General features: G+C 45.0%; 1 protein-coding gene and 1 pseudogene across 2 annotated transcripts; both read left to right on the top strand.

The window, feature by feature from the left end:
• The window catches only part of LOC102733040 (ubiquitin carboxyl-terminal hydrolase isozyme L3 pseudogene), a 398129-nt pseudogene that overhangs the window by 151480 nt on the left and 225232 nt on the right, over window positions 1–21417 (top strand).
• On the top strand, window positions 1109–13719 carry GREM1 (gremlin 1, DAN family BMP antagonist). 2 transcript variants are annotated; one of them, XM_081830842.1, is made up of 3 exons: window positions 1188–1315; window positions 2963–3064; window positions 9644–13719. In XM_081830842.1, the coding sequence occupies exon 3, from the start codon at window positions 9645–9647 to the stop codon at window positions 10197–10199; it is 555 nt and encodes a 184-aa protein (XP_081686968.1). In that variant the 5' UTR covers window positions 1188–1315; window positions 2963–3064; window position 9644; the 3' UTR covers window positions 10200–13719. The 2 variants fall into 2 exon arrangements, with proteins under 2 accessions (XP_006730367.2, XP_081686968.1); XM_006730304.3 differs by lacking the exon at window positions 2963–3064 and having other exon boundaries at window positions 1109–1315.

The raw sequence follows: 21417 nt of genomic DNA, 5'->3' as shown, positions 1-21417 counted from the left end.
CCGCCCACCAAGTCATCATCCGACCTGGCTGGTAGAGCCGGTCTGCAGACCTTGCAGCCGGCTTGATTTTTGCACGGGCTATAACTTCGACACACAGAATTTACGGCTTCTTTGAGGAACCCATTTTCGAGCTAAGAGAACAAATGAAAGTGTTCGCTCATCTTTCGAAAAATATTTATGCGCTTAGTATGTTCACCACTATCCATTGGGTTCTCGGTGATAAATACAGAATGTGACGCCGGCTTTTCACAAACGGGGGGTTTTTGTCTTCTATTTCTGGGAAGTTACTTCCTCGCCTGACGTTTTATTTTCCTGATTTATTCATCTTGAACATGCTACGGAAAGCCTCCTCGCTCATAGCTATTGTTCTCTCCCGTTTAAAGATGGCTTAGAAATGGAAACCTGGACTTGTGAGGGTCCTTTTAGGTTTATTCTCCCCTCCGTTACTCCCTTCCGTACACTCTCGGCCGAGGCCGTCAGCATCTGAGCTGAAAGAACCGGAGGCGGGCGAGGAGAGGAGGGTGTCGTGTTGGAGACAGGCTCCTGCTGGCGGCCGGCGAGCCCGCCGGGGTTAACGGGGGCGCGGGGGTCAGCGCCCTCGAAGTTGGGGGCCTCGGGCCGAGCCGCGCCAGAGCCGCGGCGACCACCGCCCAACGAGAGCATCCTGCAGTCCCGCTCCCGCCATCGGGCAAGAATCGCCTCGTCTGTCGAGATCCCACGGAGATCTTGCTCTTTCCAGGGCAGCCTCTGCGACCGAGCGCGTTGCGGGGCCAACGGAGGCGAAGCGGGGCCGGTGAGAGGAAAAGCCCAGGCCTGGGGCGGAGGAGGAATGAGGGGCCGGGAGCCGGGGGGATTTCCTCCCGCGCTTCCCCCTCCAACGGGAGCGGAAAATGTGATTTGCTGTGCATTCCAGGCGCGGTTCCCTGGGGTGACCTCTCCCAGCCGGCCTGGGCGGGGGGAGCAGACAAAGAGGCGAGGCAGGCGGAGAGGGGACCCCGCGGGGAGGCAGGAGGGGTGCGGAGGGCGGGGGCAGTACCGGGAAAGGGGGCGGATAGCGGGTCCGGCGGCGGCGGCGGCGCCTGGCCAATGGAGAGGCGCGGCCCCGGGCGTCCGGCTCGGCTGCCGGCATTTAAACGGGAGACGGCGCGATGCCCCGCACTCGGTGCGCCCTCCGCGGACCGGGCGACCCAGTGTGCAGCGAGAGCCGTGCTCTCTGTCCGGCTGACCCCGCGCCAAGCCGGGGCGGCTCGGGCCGCGGTCGCACACCGCGCCCGGTGTCGAGAGCGCAAGCCCCGAAGACCCGCCGCACTGACAGGTGAGTGCAGAGGCTCCCGTCAGAGTGAGTGAGGGAATGAGAGAGAGAGAGAGAGAGCGAGAGCGCGCGCAGGGGCTCCCCTGCAAAAGACTCCCGCGTCCCGCTCGGTGCAGACGCGCGGTAGCCCTCCAGGCGCGCAGATCGAGGCCCCGGTTCCCTAGGGTGAATTACGCAGAAAAATCCAGGGTCCTTCCCGCCAAGGTCTTGGCTGCCGTAACCTCACCTTGCGCGGTCCGCAGGGAAAGCCTGGGAAGGAGGATGTCAAGAGCGAGAGCCACTGCCCCGCATCCCATTTCCACCCCCGGGAGCCCAGCTAACGCGCTCCTGGTGCGTGTGCCAGCCGCGCCGGCAGCTCAGAGGCGCGGAGTCCCGGTGGGCGCGTCGCGGGAGCGGTGGGGAGCAGCAAGCCGCACTGAGGGGGTGCCACGTGTCTGAAGCGGGGCGCTGGGGCTCGGGACGGCCGGGGGCTCCCGTCGGAGTCGCAAGAGTGATCCTGCGGTGGGCTGGAGGGTCCGGAGAATGAGCCGTGGGTCCACTGGCTCGCCCTCAAGGTGAGATGGAGACTCGGGCTAGAACAGAGCCGCGGAGCTCGGCCGCGGTGGAAACCGGAGCGTCGGGTAACGGGTCAGCTGAAGGGCGGTGCGCGGTCGCGGCGGCTGCAGTGCGCACACCCCAAACACCGCACACATCCGCCGGCTGGCTGCGCACGCGTGGGCGCTCAGTGCAGGCTTCTGGGCTTCTCCCCGCCCCACGCGCGCCTCCGCTGAAGTGCTGACGGCCGGGGGCCAGGCAGCGCCAAGCCGCCGGGTTCCGTTTCCCCGGTACTCCTTAATTTGTGTCCTAGAGGCCCCCGCCCCCCTCGCTGAGTCTCGCTAGCGACGAACGACGCGGGACTGGCGGCTCAGACGCCCCGGTCGTCCCCAGTTCTCTCTCTCCGTCTCGCTGACCCCGTCGCCAGGCCCGGGGTCGGAGGGGCTGTCACCTTGCCGGCCGGAGCGATAAGAACGGACGCGCCACTGCTCTGGCTTGGCATTGCCTTCGGATCCCAGCTCCGCCTTGGTGTTTCCCCGCGGGGGGCTCTGGCGACAGTCCCCGGGCGAGGCGGGGGGCAGACAGGCGGTGACCGGGCCTCTGCCGTGAAGCCCTTCCCGCGCTCCCGGAGATGGCCCGAATGGGTCCCCGGGTTGAATCCGGCTGCCGCCTTCTCCTCCTCTGTCGACTTAGAATCGCAGCACTTTTACACAGAAATAAAGCCTCGACGTTAGGGGTTAAAATCTCTCCTTAAATGATACAAGGGCAGAGAGCCGACCACTGGTAGGTAATTGGATCTCCCGCTGGAAAAAGCAGATCCGAGCGGTGTGCGCGTCTGTTTATGTTCCCCTTCGAGATGGTGCCAGGACACGAGTTGATTAAAACAATCTATTGTTAAGTGGGTCACGGGGATTTAAGCTGTCCCAAGGACCCCAGAGTGGTGGCTTCCTTTTGGCTGTACACACAACTTAAATAAATAGCAGAGAAGAGGTTAAGATAACCCCGATCCCAGGGTGAGGAGTCTTCTTTCACCCCAGGGCTTTTCAGCCCCGACCCCTTCCTTTCTTTTCTTTACTTTTTTCTTTTCCTTTCCTTTCTTTTTTCTTTTTTTGGAAGGGGGGCCTAGGGGCCTTGAAGAGATGGGCATTTCAAAGCAACAAGGGAAAGATCTTAAGAAAACTACGGTCTCATCTCCCTGGCCCACGCAAGTCTACAACAGTAGGTGATTTCATTGCTATCACTGGATAAATTGCACTCTCCAATTGTAGTATTAACTAATTATTGAAGCGTTCTTTAGAACCACAGTTGCTCTGTGTGTGTGTATTTAACCCTCAGGTCATTGTAGGAATTAAAGTCTTTTGTAAACTTAGTAATTTTACAGGTTTCCTAGTTTCTTAAAAGTCCATTTTGAGTGAAATGTTTTGGTAACCCACCATCTATAGGAAATCCTAGCTGGCTGACACAGTCTTTATGGGAATGATTAGACAGAGAAGAGTAGAAACCTACTGTGTCCTCACATCTTTGAATCAGAGCTGCCTGCCTTGTCTTCTAAACTGAAGCCCTCGGTCTTAATGTTTAAGTGTCACAAGTGAAATAAGGCCAAGAAATTTTATGCCACACACCCCTTTCCAAAGAAATGCTTGTCAACAGTGAAGCTGTGGAGCATGTCCTAGAAGAGAGAGTTAAGGACTGGTGGGAAAACCTAAGGCTTTTATGTAAAGAAAAGTATGGGGAGGGGGGGGTGGTGTTGGGGAGGTAACTGTAGCATCCAACTGAAAGGCACAGATCAGGCAAGTGTTACCAGCCCATGCCTTACATCTGCAAGGAATTTTCTTTAGTTTTAACATATGCTCTTAGAAATGCAAAGTACAACAGTAATTCCTGGGACAACAGAAGTTTTTTTTTTTTTTTCCACATGTGAACATCAAGATACAAACTAGATAATTATTTGACTTACAATATTCTTCAAACTGTATTGCATTAGAAACAAGTCCACGCATCCCTTATTAAGTACTGTGCCGGGTGTCCATAGAACAGTGGTTAAAGACACGTTTGGGGGCTAGGTAGAATGGGTCTCCAGCCCTGACTCTCCAACTGAGGAGCTGTTTGACCTTGGGCAGATTCCTAACTTTTCTGATTCTGGATTCCCTGATCGATAAAAGGAAGACAATATTATCTACCGCATGTTCTATCGTGAAAAAGAAATGATAAAATACGGTCTGATTTATGCACAATGCCATGCATGCTAAGGGTTCAAAAATATAGATAACTCTGATTATTGGTGGTGGTATTGGAAGAGGCAGTAACATTATACAGCACCAGATATATTACAAGGTGGTTCTGAAATTAAATCCCAGATTCAGACTAGCACACATCTTGCATCACAATATAGAACCTATAGATTGACTCTCAGTAGCACTGCTCAGTGAATATTTATGACTTTCTAACTTGTTTCCTGTTGACCTCGAAAATTGTATACGATCATTCACTTCAGCAAAAAATCTTCCAGTGAGCATAGAGCGCCTGAGATACTTAACTACCTGGTGGTTTCCTTTCTGTACTATGCGATGTGGGAGGCCAGCCAGATTTAGCTTGAATGGTCTTCTGAATAAGGTGGCTGTAGTTAGGGTCTTGCAACTCATACAGGATGAGACTTTATCCTCTACTAGTTTGCCAGCAAGTAATTCTTCTTATCTTCTTGGTTCAACTTGTCTGGAAAAAAAAAATCGACCCAGTATATTCTTATGAAATTCTCTACTTAACTTCTAAAAGTTATCTTTTTGGTGGCTCAGTCGTTAAGCGTCTGCCTTCGGCTCAGGTCATGATCCCAGAGTCCTGGGATCGAGCCCCGCATCGGGCTCCTTGCTCGGCAGGAAGCCTGCTTCTCCCTCTCCCACTCCCCTTGCTTGTGTTCCTGCTCTTGCTATCTCTCTCTCTGTCAAATAAAATCTTTAAAAAAAAAAAAAATAAAAGCTATCTTTTTAAAAATTCAAGATCAAGTTAAAAATAACCTTTCTCTTCTCAAAGATTTCGTTCTGAGAAAAAGGAGGAGATTATTCTAAAATCTGGCCTGCATTTAGAGCATTTGCTGTCACTTTAATTATTTTCTTCTACTGGGAGAATAATTTGATGTCATGCCTGTTGAACGTCTTTCTAAAACTTAATTCATCAGGAGGAGTCAATCAGATGTTCAAGCATAGACATCTGGCTTGCTGACCATTGTCAATTCACCGTAATTCCCACTCAGCACTCCATTAAACTGATTATAAGCAGGTTGGTTAGCTAAAATGAGAAATACAGCAAGAAGAGTGCCAAAAGGAGCTGACCTAAACTTGCCCAAAGACATTGAGAATATTGGATACAGGTCACACAGAGCATTTTTATTTCTGATTCCCTCGAGTTAGATGATTATGTTCGTAGAGCCTTGTGAAGATTGGAATAAATCACCATGACCTACACAGGACAGAGGTGCGGGATAAGCTATATCTCTTGATCACTATGGGAAACCATCAGGTAGAGGAAAGCATCAGGTAGAGAAGAACTGCTTTGAGAGTATCTATGTGCTCTGGGACAAGTGGATTGGGGGGAGGACAGTAGTAAAGGGAAAAAAGGTAGGGGTGGGTGGGTCTTGCTGATGGAGAGCAATTGCAGAGAAAGCTCACCACGAAAATACCACATTACTTGGAGAAGCAGAAATGCATTAAGGAGAAGTTGAGGCAAATTTTGAAAAGAAGAATGTTGTCTGCAATGAGTGTAAAGGGAGGTCTTTTTTGGGTGTCCTGATGCACTCTGGACCCACAAAATGCAGCTCATCTTCAATGATGTGAGTGGGTCATTTCATGAATGCAAATGACCAAAAATGTTTGCAGCTCATGGTTGGGCATGAGGGATAATTCATAGGAACCTGAGGTTTGATTAAGATTTGGATTGATTTTTGATAATGGGGCATTCTGTGAGGTGCTGATATGGAAAAGAATTGTCTCAAGAAATTTACATCTTCATGATTTCCTGCACGCTTGTGATATTTACAAAGTGCAAATTATTTGGTGCCAATACAATTGGGATTTCAAGAACAAAACAGTCCCTTTTTCTTCACTGAGTAATCATGACCAGTCTGTGGTGTGTGTGCGCGGGGGGAGGTTGGGTGACCACAATGACTTGACAGAGCCCTGGTTCTAGAACTATTAGAGTTCTCAACCTTCTAACTCTTACTCATGTGGAATATGCAGAGCCCTTCAGAGTACCACTGTTCTTTAAGCTGAGCTCTGTGTTGAGATTCCTTAAGTTGGTTTTTACTTTTCTCCAAATAACTAGTTACAAGTTTTAAAGAGTCAAAAGCCTCACAATAAGCACTAAAGATCTTAAAAAGTAGGCTTTTCTAAAAAATGAAAAACCATTTTAAAACATTTTCCACACCTAATAAACCTTATTTTGAGAAAAATTTACTTTTCTTAAAAAACCAAAAAATAAGAAAACAGCCTGTCATTCCAGACCCCTTGGGCTTACAGGGTTCGCACGCTCCCATAGGAACAGGAAGTCTGTCCAAATTAAAACTGAAAACCACAGTTGACTAATTTTGAATTTACTGCTTGCTTTATTGTTGGTTTCTGCCATAGTGAATACAATGGCTTCAATTAGAAAATGAAACCCACAGCATTCTGCATGGGACCAGGTAAAAAATAGTGGCTATCTGAAGTTTTCCTAGAAAAAGAAAGACAAATATTAAGGTACTTCTAGGCTAAGAGTTTGCTATACTGTAAGTCAGAAATTAAGACGATTGTGTTAGGGGTTGCCTGGGTGGCTCAGTCAGTTAAGCGTCTGCCTTTGGCTGGGGTCATGATCCCCGGGGTCCTGGGACGGAGCCTCGCATCGGGCTCCCTGCTCAGTGGGGAGTCTGCTTCTCCCCTTTCTTGTGCTCTCTCTCTGACATAAATAAATAAAATCTTAAAAAAAAAAAGAAGATTATGTTAGGCTCGGCTGCTCATTGGCACATGTGAAGGCATTTTAAAAACGAAAACGGAGCCTCTGTAAATCAGTGTGGTCCATAACAAGCATTCATTTAACAGAAGAGCACCTATTCTGTGCCAGGCACTGAGGATAAGGTGATGAATAAGTCCTCATGACTCTCAGACTAGGTATTTATTTAATGACAGATGTGAAAATGCCAGGAAGGAAAAGTTGAGCATAAAAAGAGTCCCATGTTGGTCTGGAGAAAGGAAATTGCCATTTTTTGGACAGATGTTTGTGGGAGGGGATGGCTTTATGACATGAACTGTCCTATGCACACAGTGTACTTCCCCAGTCAGGTTCAGATTAGCCTCTGTGATGTTGGACTCAGAGGGTCTTGCTCTGGGAGGGCTGAATTGTCCTTGGGGCCATTTTCAGTAGGGAGGAGGGAAGACTGGGTGTAGGCCTACAGCTGGCTGTCTCATGCTCCTCTTTGAAATGGGCAGAGACTGAATTTTAGTTTAGATCCTGGCCCCCAATTGAATAAATAGCAGAAATTTGTAAAAGCTTCTCAAATTCACAATATATTTGCCTAGAAGACTGAACTGTCATGGCTCAAGTTATCCTGGTCTCTGGAGAAAATCAGCCCTGTTTTATAACTGGACTTTTCTCATGAGTGATTTTTTTAAAAGACAAAACAAGGAAATTAATTTTTTTGTTGTTGAGGCAAAAAAGGCTCTGTTTAAAGAACAGGGATGTTGTAACATAAACTGACAAAAGCCAGGGAGTCTACAGTCCAAAGAACAGGAGCTAAATGTCACATTATCAGTTCCAAACTTGAACTTGCCCCAAAGTATTAGGTTAATGTTGGAAAAATGGTGCCATTTAAGGATATTTTAAATTTAATATTTAATTATCTTAATTTGACATTATCCTTAGGGTTGCATAGTCTTTACTTACAGGGACTGTCGCTTAGAGAGTGTAGATTCCACAGGGCCTCTGTCTTTGAAAGGTAATTGCTTTAGCGGATCATGCCAACTTGTATAGTTCCTTGGGGGGACGTGATGAGGTTACTATTAAATTGTACATTATTATATGTAATGCTGGCATACAAAAGAGAGGAGGGAAATGGGTAATTCCCAGCGGTGCCTTAGGTTCAGAACCATGGTGGGCATGGGTTCAGAACCAGGGGCCTGGGGATAGGGGAAGCCTCAAGATTCAGGTCAGATTTGGTAAGATGGCCTGAGAGGGAGGCTGTGCGTTTGCAATTGCACTCTTTGAAAAGAAAATCCTTCCACATTTTAATAACTCTTTTCTGTGCCCCAGGGTTGCAAGTGCTATAGGCCTTGTTACTCAAAGCTTGTTAGAAAGGCAGACCTACTGAATTAGAATCTGCATTTTAACAATGCCCCCAGATGATCATCTGCTCATTGAGGTTTGAGAGGCACTGTGTCAGGAGAATCTCAATAGCGTGATGCTTGCACTCTTCAAAAATATGCTCCGGCTTCTCCTCTTCCTCCTCTGTCCTCTCTACCTTCCCTTAACACTCTGCCTCTAGATGAGCCCTCCTTTCTCTGATTTACATTCCTCACTCCATTTTTCTCTCTCTTTCCATCTTTGCTTTCCTGTTTGTTTTGTTAGTTTTCCCTCTGCCTCCCCACTTACCTAATTTTTTTCGCCATTGTTCATTGCCTTTCTGACCCATGTCTAACTCCAGGCCCATCCACAATAATTCACTATCACTAATTTATTCTACATGTCCATGGCATTTATTAGTGTAAATATTTGCACATACCTGTTTTCCTGTGCCATTTTCTACCTCCTAGATGTTACATACACAGATACACACACATCGGTGAATGACCTGTTTCACCATTTAAAAGTAGAAAAATGTATATCACGGTATCATGAATGATATAAAAAATAGCTATGCCCATTTAGAAATGAGAACAGGTGAGAGGTCCAGGAGTCTTAGGAGTTAATGTGATCTTTCTGGAAAGGTAACTCATTCTGTCTGCAATCCTGCCATAGATTTGGTTAGTTCTAAAATTGCTTTCCTTTGTACCTCAAATTTGATCTGAACAGCCTATCTGGGGAGATAAGGTCTTTGTACCCGGGCTTACATGAAGTCATTTCTTGAGAAGCAAAGTGATTTTCTCAAGGTCAGATAGCAAGTTATTGCCCCAAGACTTGGACTGGAAACTCAGTCTTGATTTTGCATCCAGTGCTGCTCCTGCTAAGTGCTCTCCCTCCCTCGGCTGCTTGCCCGTGTCCTCCAGAGGTTTCCTTGCAATGCACACTATCAGCGAACATCTCCTAATCATCCAACCAACCGAACAAGGCACAACTCAGGAAGCGCTCAGGCCAGTTGGGGAGAAAAAGAGACTGGGAGCCTTTCCTGGCAGATGAAGCCTGGACAGTGAGGCCGATTTGTCTTGCTGTAGAACTAAATAGAAAACTGGGTTTCCCCAGAGAGGCGCAAAGGTAATTGGGCCTAATACAAGAACGAATACAATTAAGTGACCATAAGACAACTTCAGATGTGATTGGTGTCAGCAGCCAGGAAGGAATTCCGGTGGGAGGACATGCCATGAAGAGATAGGGCCTGGCCGAGTTCAGACCTTGGTTTATTCGCAGGTGACCCTGGGCAAGGTACTTCGTGGCTTGACGATGGGGGGGGGCCGGGATATGAGAATAATAACACCTGATTCATAGAGATACTGTGAGAAGGAAATGAAATATCTCACACAGAGTGTTTAACAAGTGCCTGATAAAATGTTAGCTGCTATTAATTTTTGAATTGACTTGTCCGTCTTCTGTGTCTCCCCTCTCTGTGCTTCCCTCCCATAGCATGAGCCGCACCGCCTACACTGTGGGAGCCCTGCTTCTCCTCTTGGGGACCCTGCTGCCCACCGCCGAAGGGAAAAAGAAGGGCTCCCAAGGTGCCATCCCCCCACCAGACAAGGCCCAGCACAATGACTCCGAGCAGACGCAGTCTCCCCAGCAGCCGGGCTCCAGGAACCGGGGGCGTGGCCAAGGGCGTGGCACCGCCATGCCCGGGGAGGAGGTGCTGGAGTCCAGCCAGGAGGCCCTGCACGTGACCGAGCGCAAATACCTGAAGCGAGACTGGTGCAAAACCCAGCCGCTGAAGCAGACCATCCACGAGGAGGGCTGCAACAGCCGCACCATCATCAACCGCTTCTGCTACGGCCAGTGCAACTCCTTCTACATCCCCAGGCACATCCGGAAGGAGGAAGGCTCCTTTCAGTCCTGCTCCTTCTGCAAGCCCAAGAAGTTCACCACCATGATGGTCACACTCAACTGCCCCGAACTGCAGCCGCCCACCAAGAAGAAGAGGGTCACACGAGTCAAGCAGTGTCGATGCATATCCATCGATTTGGATTAAGCTGAGCACACCCAGCCTGTCCTAGGGATGCAGCCCCGGGCGGGCCCAGAGCCAGACCTAAAACGACCTGATTCTTACTTGGCTTCAACCTACAGGCAAGAAGAACGGCCAGCTGCCTTCTGACAGGAGCCTGCTAGCGCGTAGTTTGTGTGCATGAGTGTGAATGGGTGTCTGGGGGCTTGCAGACGCCAGAGGAGGGTACTTCCTATTATGCAAACGTATCCGCTTCCATGGGGCTGGCACAGAAGGCCCACACCCGGGGGGGGGGGCGGGGGGAGGCACGTGAAAAGGGGCAGGGCTGCGGTCAGGTTCTGCGGTGTATTCCATGTGCCCTTCTGGGAACCAGACTCTCCCTTCTGAATGAATGTTAACGCAAGAGGCTACTCTGAGCGCAAGAGACCTTGTTTTAGTGCTGCATTCTACTTGGAAAGGGTATTTCCACCTGTGCTTGCTTCTTCCCCTCCTCTTCCTCTCTTCCACAGCCCATCCCTTCTTAGGATCTCAGTGACTATTTCGGTCTAATTCCCTCTCTGCCAGGAACTCGAAATTAGCTCACTTGACCATAGACGTGACTTGTTTCTTATTTTGGGAAGGGTCTCCTGACTTCGGGAGCCTGGTGGGCGCGCAAAGGGCAAGAAGGACACAGGAGGGGATGGAGGGAGGGACGGAGGGGGAGGACCAGTTGGGCACAGCACAAGTTCCGTAGGGAGACCTGTAGAGTCTTGAAGGCCAACCCCCAAACACAGTGCGACCCATGCTTCAGCGAGTTTTTCCCTGGTATTTAACCAAAACCAAGTGAACAGAGGAGAAATGAAATTGCCAAAAAATCACTAACTTTGGCTGTCACTGTGATCTGCTGAAATTGGCTGTAACCCGACACCAAACTTAAAACATAAACATTGACCACTCCTATTTTCAGAACCCCGTGAGTGAGCAAAACCAAGACGACCCTCACCCCCCACTTCGCCCCTCAGACAGAAAATAGATGTAGTTCAGAGCACTCTATGCAGGGATAGGAAGTAAACAAACACCTCATAAGCAGAAGGTCCTCATATCTTTCCTTTTGCTTGGTTGTAATCCCCTCTTTCCCAGTTCATTATTTCTGTGTAATGCTTCTGAGAGCCACAACCCTTACTATAAAGATTCTGCCTCTGCTGAGTGTCCCTGGCAGTGAAGAACCAGGCTAAGATGGGGGAGTTGAGGGACTGCTTTATTTGAGCTAGAAGTATATTGTGGGTCCTTTTGTTTTAGCTGTTGGTAGGAGACTGAGGTGGGGAGCAGAGGAGAAGAACGAAAGAAAGGTGATTGCCTCTGGCTAAGGAGTAGTTTAATGCCTGGGAGGAGGTATAAAGGATGTGTCCTCCCCTTCTTCCTTCGCCTTCTCAGGGTCTAATGAGAAATCCCAGTTAAGAAATCAGAGCATTTGGGGAAAAAAAAAATCCAGACATTTGGGTGCATTAGCTGTCTCTCTACTGGTGGTGGGATTCGGGTAACATTGTAATTGTTCAGAACCTACTGGTAGACCCCTCCTCTGATTAAACTCGGGCTCCTTCCCATCCCTGCTTAGGATTTATCTAATGGCCAAAGTGCAGGGCAGGTGGACCTTACTGTATTTTGGATTTGGCTCACCTGTTCTCTTCAAGCCTGAGGTTTTCTATGTAAACCCATCCCACCCCCCCAAACACTTTTTTTTTTTTGCCTTGTACCTTCTCATCCTTGTTAGCCAAGTCACGTGTGATATGGGAAACAAGAACCATCGACTAGCATTTTAGTTGCCCATCCAGGCGCCAGCATTGCACTAAAGAGGCTGCTTTTATTGTATTTTTTTTTTTTTTTTTTTTTTTGGTGCAGCGCTCTCCCATCTAACAGCTAAGCCAGAACCGTGCTTTGAGGCAGAAGTTATCTTGAACACCCAAAATATTGGGTCGAGTTTTGAAACTTTTGAACTCACTACTGATGATTCCACACGAGACAAATTTGTCCGAACACACAGTCCGTGTATTTCGTGTACACTGTATGCCCCTGCCTTAAATCTTTCTATCATCCACATCCTCCAACAATAAAGCACAGAATGGATTTAATTAAGCACACAAATACTAAGCCAGAATTTTGAGGGTGGGGGAGAGGAAAAGAAAGGGGAAGGAGCTGAACATGTAAAACCACACTAGAAGAGGAAAAATGACATTTAGAACCAGCAGACACTGAATTTCTCTTGTTGTTTTAACTCTGCCACAAGCATGCAGTTTTGTTAAAAAGAGATGACTTAAGTTGGCAGCAGTAATCTTCTTTTAGTAGCTTGTACCACAATCTTGCATGTAAGTCGGATTTGGCTTAAGTAAAGAGAATTTCCTCAAAATTAACTTCACTGGGATAATCAACAGCCTAACTACCCTGAAAAACAAACAAACAAACAAAAAACCAGCGCTAACCAAAGAGGGAAATGTCTGCTTTTCTTACTTTGCCTAAATTAAGACTAGCAAAGTATGGTGTGTCTTCCAACATTTATTGAAAGTGCCATGTCTATTACATGTTGTATTGGAGTCACAGATGAAGAAGTTGTTTTTTTCATTACTATAGTAGAATTTTTTTATGGCAAGATATTTGTGATCTCAATTTTTCCTGTTAAAATAATGCCAAACACCAGATATGAATTTTATGATGTACACTTTGTGCTTGGCATTAAAAGAGAAAAACACACATCCTACAAGTCTGTAAGTTGTTTTTTTGTTATTGTGGTTCTTCAAAGTTAAAAATGTAAGTGAAAAATCTGGAGGAAACGATGATTTCCACTGTGTGGAATGTGAATAGTTAAACAAAAAGTTATGGTTATTTAATGTAATTATTAATTCAAATCCTTTGGTCACTGTGATTTTGAGCATTTGTTTTTTCTCCTTTATTTGACTTCCTCTGAGTTGAGCAAAGAAGAAAGTGGCACATTGTATGTTGTTGGAGGCTTTTATCAGGTCAGAGGGAGATAATAAAATCTCGACACATCTGAACATGTGTTACAAGAGGCAGGATCTGAGCTTTTGCTTTTTTTTAATCAAATGTTCCTTAAAGGTTAACATTTCTGAAGCAATATGAAGAGATATTTTAAATGTTATTTTGGAAGACTTATGACGTGTGTATACAAATAGCAGATAATAATGAATAGTTCACAAGTCCTTTTAAGGAGAAAATCTAAAATGAAAAGTATATGTACAGAACATGTCTAAATGACCAGTTAATGCTTAAGAGTGGAAGGAGTTCTATTGATTTGTCATTCTCAGGATATTTAATATCAACTGCATTATGTATTATGTGTGCTTTAATCATTGAAAACCAACAGAGGATTATATAGACTATGACTGAGTTACTTTGTTATGTATGAGGATGAGAGGCGATTTAATAGTCTCACAAAAGTTAATTTGGTTTAAAGCAAAGTTTTATGAATCTGTAACTAGAATTTGATTTTAATCCCAATTATGTTCTGTATCATCTTCCCCAAAGAGCAACCAATAAATTGCAACTCTTCTCTCTCCGTGTGTGTGTATGCATGTGTGTGTTTAACTGGTTGTGTTCACAGAACAGGGATTCACTTGTCATGGGAAGGGAGGTAGAAAAGAGATAGATCTCTTGTATCTCAAAGGGAACTTATTTCTTCCAACTAGGCCTTTAAGGTTTTATTTTTTTTTTATTTTTTATTTTTTATTTTTTTTTTGAAAATATTTTATTTATTTATTTGACAGAGAGAGAGAGAGAGCGAGAGAGGGAACACAAGCAGGGGGAGTGGGAGAGGGAGAAGCAGGCTTCCCGCCGAGCAGGGAGCCCGATGTGGGACTCGATCCCAGGACCCTGGGATCATGACCTGAGCCGAAGGCAGACGCTTAACGACTGAGCCACCCAGGCGCCCGGCCTTTAAGGTTTTAGTAGGACACCTCAGGCAGTGGCAGCTAGAGGTGGAGGGGAAGTTGGTGGGCGATGGAAAGTACCAGCCTCTTTCCCGGAGCTAGAAAGAAGAGCTGGAAAGCGTTTTGCCAACCCTTCAGTAATGGAAGAGTTGTCATGCAAAAATGATAACAGCTCAATTTTGAAGTGTTCAAGGGAAAAATGGAAGAAAGACTTGGGGCTCACAGAAGGAAGAAAACAATGAGGGTGATTCATCAGCACAATGAGCTGCCTTTGAGATGGTGAACTCCCTGTGCTTATAAGTATGAAAACACATGCTGGACCTCATTTAATAGGGATGTGAGGTAAAGCGAGTTACTGTCCTGGATTTGCAGTTGAATTGGCAGATTTCTGAGGTCCCTTCCTACTTGGACACATGATACGGGATTTCTACGAGGCATTGGTGCTCTGACCGTGGTGATGAAAATCCCAGCAACTGTGTATGGAGTGCTTAGGCCAGACTCTGTGCTAAGGATTTTATTTGAATTGTTCCCCACAATCTTCATAGATTGTATATATGCCATTATTATCCCTGCTAGGAGGTGGTGAACTTACGTGGTTTCACTGCAACACGTGTACCCTTAAGCACTAGGCAAAACTGTGATATTCTCAACTTTATCAGTTATTCTTTTAAGGACAGAGCACAGCACTCTAAAAATAGGTCCAACTCTTGATTATTCACATTTAATGACTACAATCACCCCGAGGTTGTAGTTGGCGTCATCAGGAGCCCTAGCTGTAAAGCATTTAAAGCCTCTTTGCTACCTCTCTTTTTGTTACGGCCTCCTTGGACTTAGAGGGGAAAGAGGACAGCAAGTAGCAAGGAGACAGTGTCCTCAGGAAAGCCACACCCACATCTAGGAGGCAACATCTGAACAGGGTAGTGGGAATGGATATAGAAAGGCATTTTAGGTTAAAAAACCAAAGAGTACATGGTAGGATATCAGCAAAAATGTTGGAGTGAGGAGCTCTGAAAATTCTCCATAAAATCAACGAGAAATTGGCAAAAATAACCAGAACCGATATTTTAGAACTTTGAAAAGTAACTGAGGGCTTGCAGCAGTTTGGGGAGCGTTTATTCTAGAAAAAGGCTGAATCTCTGTAAGAACAACAAACACTGTGGTATTGTAACTTGCCCTGTTCTCATCCTCCCTCTTCAGTTCTATAGAAGACTTAAAAACCAACAGCCTGCAACTACAGTGAAAACCAGCCATCTAGCAGCCCCTGGAGGGGGTAGAATGGGATTGGAATTCTTTCAGAGCCAAATACCCAGAGAAATGTCATTATTTGACTTGTCTGTCAGACCCTGGAGACCCCCACTTGCAAGGCTATCTTTATTTGACCTGATTGGAAGCTGCCCAGTGTGAAGAGCCTTGTTGAAAACAGAGGCAATTGATTATTTTTGTGGCTGCGTGAAGTAGAGGATAGCAGTTGGGGCAAGCAAAAGGTTGAACACAAGGGAATGAGATTTTCTTTGGGCTTTGAAAAGCTCCAACATAGTACAGGGAATCTAGAAGGCCAAAAGCATGCATAGGGCTGTGTACATGCCGAGGGCTTTCTACATGCCCAGGAAGAATCTGAGAAGACTGTAAGCTCTTACCTCAGGCTGATCATCAGCCTCCGCATAAGCAGGAAGTAAAGGCTAAGGCCCAGTTGTCAACTGCCTGAGTACTGAAGGTGTGCCCCAACATTTATTCAGAACCCCTTGGCAAAGACTGATAGACTTATTGGTTCCAAGTGTTTAAGGAAATCACTGTTCAGCTATCAGCTGACCACTAAACTAACCAAGCAGGGATTTCAGTGGCAACACACAACAAAAAATACAGACTTTATTGAATTAGTTCATAAAAGTCACTGTTAAACAAAGAAACAACAAACAGCAACAACAATGAATCCTGGGGAGTGGGAGAGAGCCTGATTTCAAGAGTTACTACATTCTATTACTTACAATCACTTATATTTTCAGATGATATGATTGTGTATGTAGAAATCCTAAGGAATCCACAAAAGAAATATTAGAGCTATCTTAGTCCCATTCAGGCTATTATAACAAAATTACCACAGACAGGTAGTTTATGGAAAACAACAACAACAACAACAACAACAACAACAACAATTATTCCTCACAGTTTGGAGACTGGAAGTCTGAGATCAGGTTGCCAGTATGGTCAGGTGAAGGCATGCTTCTGGGTCCCAGATTTCTTGTTGTATCCTTACCTGGTGAAAGAGGCTAGAGATCTCTCTGGAGCCTCTTTTGTAAGGCACTGATCCCATTCATGAGGGTTCCATCCTCATGACTTAAGGACATCCCAAAGATTCCCACCTCCAAATATCATCACCTTGGGGGTTAGGATTTCAACATGAATTTTGGGGTGGATGCAACAATTCAGACCATAGCAAGAGCTTGGTAAATGAGTATATCAAGATTGCAGGACACAAGATCAATATACAAAAATTAATTGTATTCTATACACTAGCAAAGAGCAAGTCTGAAAATGAAATTAGGAAAATAATTCCTTTACTATAGCATCAAAAAGAGGAATAAATATAGGAATAAATATAACAGGAAGTGCAAGACTTGTATATGGGAAACTATAAGACATTGTTTAAAGCAATGAAAAAAAACCAAAATGAATGGAAAGACATCCCATGTCCATGGGTTAGAAGAATTCTATTGCAGATTCAATGCAATCCCTATCAAAATCCCAACTGGCTTCTTTGCAGAAATGGACAAAAGCTAATCCTAAAATTTATATGAAAATGCAAGGGACCCAAAATAGCCAAAACCATCTTGAAAAAGAAGAACAAAGTTGAAGGACTGACACCTCCTGATTTCAAAACTTACAGCAAAGAATTGTTGTAAGGTAGATACCCTTATAACTACCATAGGTTAAGAAATGTATTTTTTTCTCCTGGATTTTCCAGAAGTTTTCCTAAGCCCCACCTCAATCTTAACCCTTTCCCATACCACAATTAATAATCACACTCTCAAATTTTATAGTAATTTCTTCTTTGCATATCTTGATAGTTTCATCACCAAAGTGTGCATCCCTAACTCTATATGGTTGCCAACAGCTTAAGTGGGAAAAGATAAAGCCTTGAAGTAAGGCAGCTCTAGCCCTCCTCCTATGAATTTGATGGTGATTACCAAGTAGAGGATTACCAGTGTCCATTTCCTCCTATTGCACCAACAAATTCAGTGGACAGGAGGTTTTAAAATCATTGACTGTTTCAAGGTATTTTATTTTATTTTATTTTATTTGACAGAGAGAGATAGCGAGAGCAGGAACACAAGCAGGGAGAGTGGGAGAGGAAGAAGCAGGCTTCCTCCTGAGCAGGGAGCCCGATGAGGGGCTTGATCCCAGAATCCTGGGATCATGACCTGAGCCGAAGGCAGACGCTTAATGACTGAGCCACCAGGAGCCCCTATTTCAAGGTATTTTAGATAATTATCCTTATTGCCACTGTTCCCCATTATCATAAAAACAAGACTTTGATACTGATGCTCACAGAACAATTCTACTGTCTCTTATGTTTATGGCTGAAACCACTTTCTCTAACCTGTGTATTTATCATTAAACAATGTAGCAAGAGTCCATTAGAAATGGGCTTCCCAGCCTTCCAGACATTCCATTCCACCAGTGCCAATGCTGACACTTTGAATGAAGAAGCTTGTTATTATACCATAATGACAGCAGAGGTTATATTTGGGTTGGGCTTTTAAGTAGATATGTATTGTTTTTTTACTTCTTTTTTAAAGATTTTATTTATTTATTTGAGACAGAATGAGAGAGAGAGAGAGCACATGAGAGGGGGGAGGGTCAGAGGGAGAAGCAGACTCCCTGCCGAGCCGGGAGCCCGATGCGGGACTCGATCCAGGGACTCCAGGATCATGACCTGAGCCGAAGGCAGTCGCTTAACCAACTGAGCCACCCAGGCGCCCTGTTTTTTTACTTCTTGCATTTCTTCTCCTTAAAACTTTTATTTTTGGTGGGGAGGGGGCGCCTGGGTGGCTCAGTTGGTTAAGTGTCTGCCTTGGGCTCAGGTCATGATCCCGGAGTCCTGGGATCGAGTCCCGCATTGGGCTCCCGGCTCCTAGGCGAGCCTGCTTCTCCTCCCTCTGGTCCTCCACTCCCGCTTGTGTGCTCTCTTGCTCTCGTTCTGCTTTCTCTCTCAAATAAATAAATAAAATCTTAAAAAAAAACTTTTAATTTTTTGGACCCACCCTTCCCTCATTCTCTTGTGGTGTCATTGAGGCTTCTTACCACTGTTGTGTTTTATTCCTATCCCCTCTGTAGGCATAGGGGTGACATTTGACCATATTAGAAAATCAGAATACTCATTCCACTTAACCACCATGGTTGGTTTTAAAAACAAGCTTGAAACCCAAACTGAGTCCATAAGAATCTTCCTTCAGACTTAAATACGGATGCTGGGGGAAACAAGATTTTTTCCCCTCCTCTAGTATCCTAAGCCTGTAGGCCAAAATCTGTTGACAGTCATCTTTTCCAGGTATATGGTTGAAATTGTCTGAAGAACAAAGCCTCTACACACAGAAAAGTAGAGCCAAAAGATGGACTGAGTATCTTGATGAAAGAATTTTTCATACTGAATTGAGATAATGCCAGAAGTCTGGCCAACATATGAATCACCTTGTATTTGTTAGAGATTGCTCTGTAACAAATTATGCCAAAACTCAGTAGCTTAAAACAACAAACATTTATTATCTCACATATTTTTAAAAAAGATTTTATTTATTTATGAGAAAGAGAGAGAATGACCAGGGGGAGAAGGGCAGTGGGAGAGGGAGAACAAACTTCCTGCTTCCCTACTGAGCAGGGAGCCTTACGCCTGGCTCAATCGATCCCAGGACCCTGAGATCGTGACCTGAGCCGAAGGCAGATGCTCAATCGACTGAGTCACCTAGGTGCCCCGATTTCACATATTTTCTGATAGGGATCTGGGAATGACTCTACTGGGTGATTCTGGCTCAGAATTTCTCAGGAGTTTGCAGGCAAGGTGTCAGCATGGGTTTCAGACCTCTAAAGACTTGACGGACTGGAGAACCCACTTCCATCACGGTTCACTCACATGGCTATTGGCTGGAGGCCTCAGCTCCTCACAGGGTGGACGTCTCTTCATAACACAGTAACTGGCTTCCTCCAGAGTGAGTCATCCAAGAGAGAACAAGGAAGAAGCCACGGCACATTTCATGACTTAGCCTCCAAAGCCACAGGCCTTACTTTTGCTTTCTCTCATTTGTCAAAAGCAAGTCACTAAATTTGTCTGGAAGGTATGAGTGTTTAGCTTTCTATGCTCTATAGTTTAGGAGACAATCCAGAAGGATACTGGATTAGGATCCGAGAGGGCAAGATGCCACATCGAAGTAATTCATGAATACAGGGGTGAAAGAAAACAGCATTTAAAGGCTTACAATGAAAAACATCAGTCTCTTGTCCCAGCAATTCTACTTGACTCCTTCAGTCTCATTTCTCAGAGTTGACCGCTGAAAATGTCTGTTTCTTCTGCCCTTGCATCCATCTTTCTACTTCTTACTTTTAAGTTTCCATATTGTCTGCCAACACTGTGTTATGATAAAGAAGACAGGTAGTTCATTCTCCGTTTCACTCACTCCACCCTACACAATTTGTGCCACAAATTTTGATTACATCAACAATCAGAGTTTACATTGTTATGACCATCAATTACTATTGACTGCTGAATTTAGGTTTCCTTTGTTGTTCAGCTGATCCTGGAGGTACCAATTTGATCTTTTCTCATTAATTTAGTTTTTTAAAATATATATATATTCAAATATATACATGTACACACACACACTTATCCTTATTTCCATGATGTTTTAAGTGATTTCCCCAAGAATACTATTTCCTGGTATTCGTATCTTTGCACGATACCCTTCTCTGTAGTGTGGCTGGGACCTGGAAATTGCTTCTAATAAATGGAATGTGGCACAGGGGACAGGATGCATGTGATCACCACGGGAACATGATTGCATAAAAGTGTAGTTCCCATCTTGCCGGGGTCTGTCTCTCTCTCTCCATTGCTGGCTTTGAAGAAGCAAGCTGCCATGGATCTATGGCTGCAAGGAAATGAATTTTGCAAATAACTTAAAGGAGCTTAGAGGTTTTTCCCTACTCTAGCTTCTGTGAGAACCTAGTCCTGGCTGATACATTGATCATTGCCTTGTGAGACTGTGAACAGAAGACCCAGCTAAGCTGTGCCCAGACTCCTAACCCACAGAAACTGTAGGATGATACATGTGTGTTGTTTTAAGCCACGAATTCATAGTAAACTAATGTATCTTCCCATGAATTTTAAATTTGGGCAGTCACGTTTGTTGTTGTTTCTAAAGAGTCTCTGCTTGTTGTCCTTCCCTCTCTCTATTTTAAAATAATATTCTGGGGCACCTGGCTGGCTCAGTTGGTAGAGCATGTGACTCTTGATCTCAAGGTCATAAGTTTGAACCCCACATTGGGTGCAGAGCCTACTTGAAAAAAAATAATATTCTGCTTTTGTTTCATGGATGTAATCTTTTTTTCCCTATTCTCTATATTGTCTCTGTTTAACTCTGGCTCTCTTAGGTGTGTATGTGTGCATTAATTTCTGGCTCTCCTAAGATATTGGTGATTCTTAGTGGTGTGTTATATTTAAGAGCTCTAATAAGCCAGTTGAGAAGATCTGTGTGCAAGAAGGTTATTAAGCTGGTATCCTTCACTGCAAGCTAATCTGGTGGTGAGGCAACCTTTTAATTGGGGGAATTCCCAAATGTTAATATTTAATGATCTTTTCTCCAGGGCTATTAAGTTTCCCGAGAGAAGAATCCACTATACATTTTTTGGGGGGAAAGCTACTAGTCTTCTATGAGGGTGAAAAAGGCTGGGTGAACTCTTTGTTCAGTATGAAGATTTTCATTTATTAGCACCATGCCTCATTTCTGTCTTTATTTGGCCTGGTTGTCCTGAAATTCAAAGATTTCTGGGTTTACTTTCTTTCTTTCTTTCTTCTCTTTCTTTCTTTCTTCTTTCTTCCTTCCTTCCTTTTTTCTTTCTTTCTTTCTTCCTTTCTTCCTTCCTTCCTTCCTTCCTTCTTCCTTCCTTCCTCTTTCTTTCTTTCTTTTCTTTCCTAGAAATACTTGGTTCTTTGTAATTGGCTATTGATGGTATAATAAAATAAATTTAAGCATCACCTAATTCAAACATTTAAAATAGTTCATTGAAGGATAATCTATAACATAGTATGTTAAGCCTAATTGTCAAAATTTGGGGCTTAA

This window comes from Leptonychotes weddellii, chromosome 9 (genome assembly GCF_054177405.1).
Source record: "Leptonychotes weddellii isolate Sample4059 chromosome 9, ASM5417740v2, whole genome shotgun sequence".
NCBI lineage: Eukaryota > Metazoa > Chordata > Mammalia > Carnivora > Phocidae > Leptonychotes > Leptonychotes weddellii.
This window is presented reverse-complemented; position numbering and strand designations above follow the sequence as displayed.

Excerpts from the sequence above, each read along its gene's own strand:
- GREM1 (XM_006730304.3), top strand. The coding sequence starts at position 1,149 with ATGCCCCGCACTCGGTGCGCCCTCCGCGGACCGGGCGACCCAGTGTGC. Across the intron at positions 1,316-9,643 it reads AAGACCCGCCGCACTGACAG|CATGAGCCGCACCGCCTACA; the intron begins GTGAGTGCAGAG and ends TCCCTCCCATAG.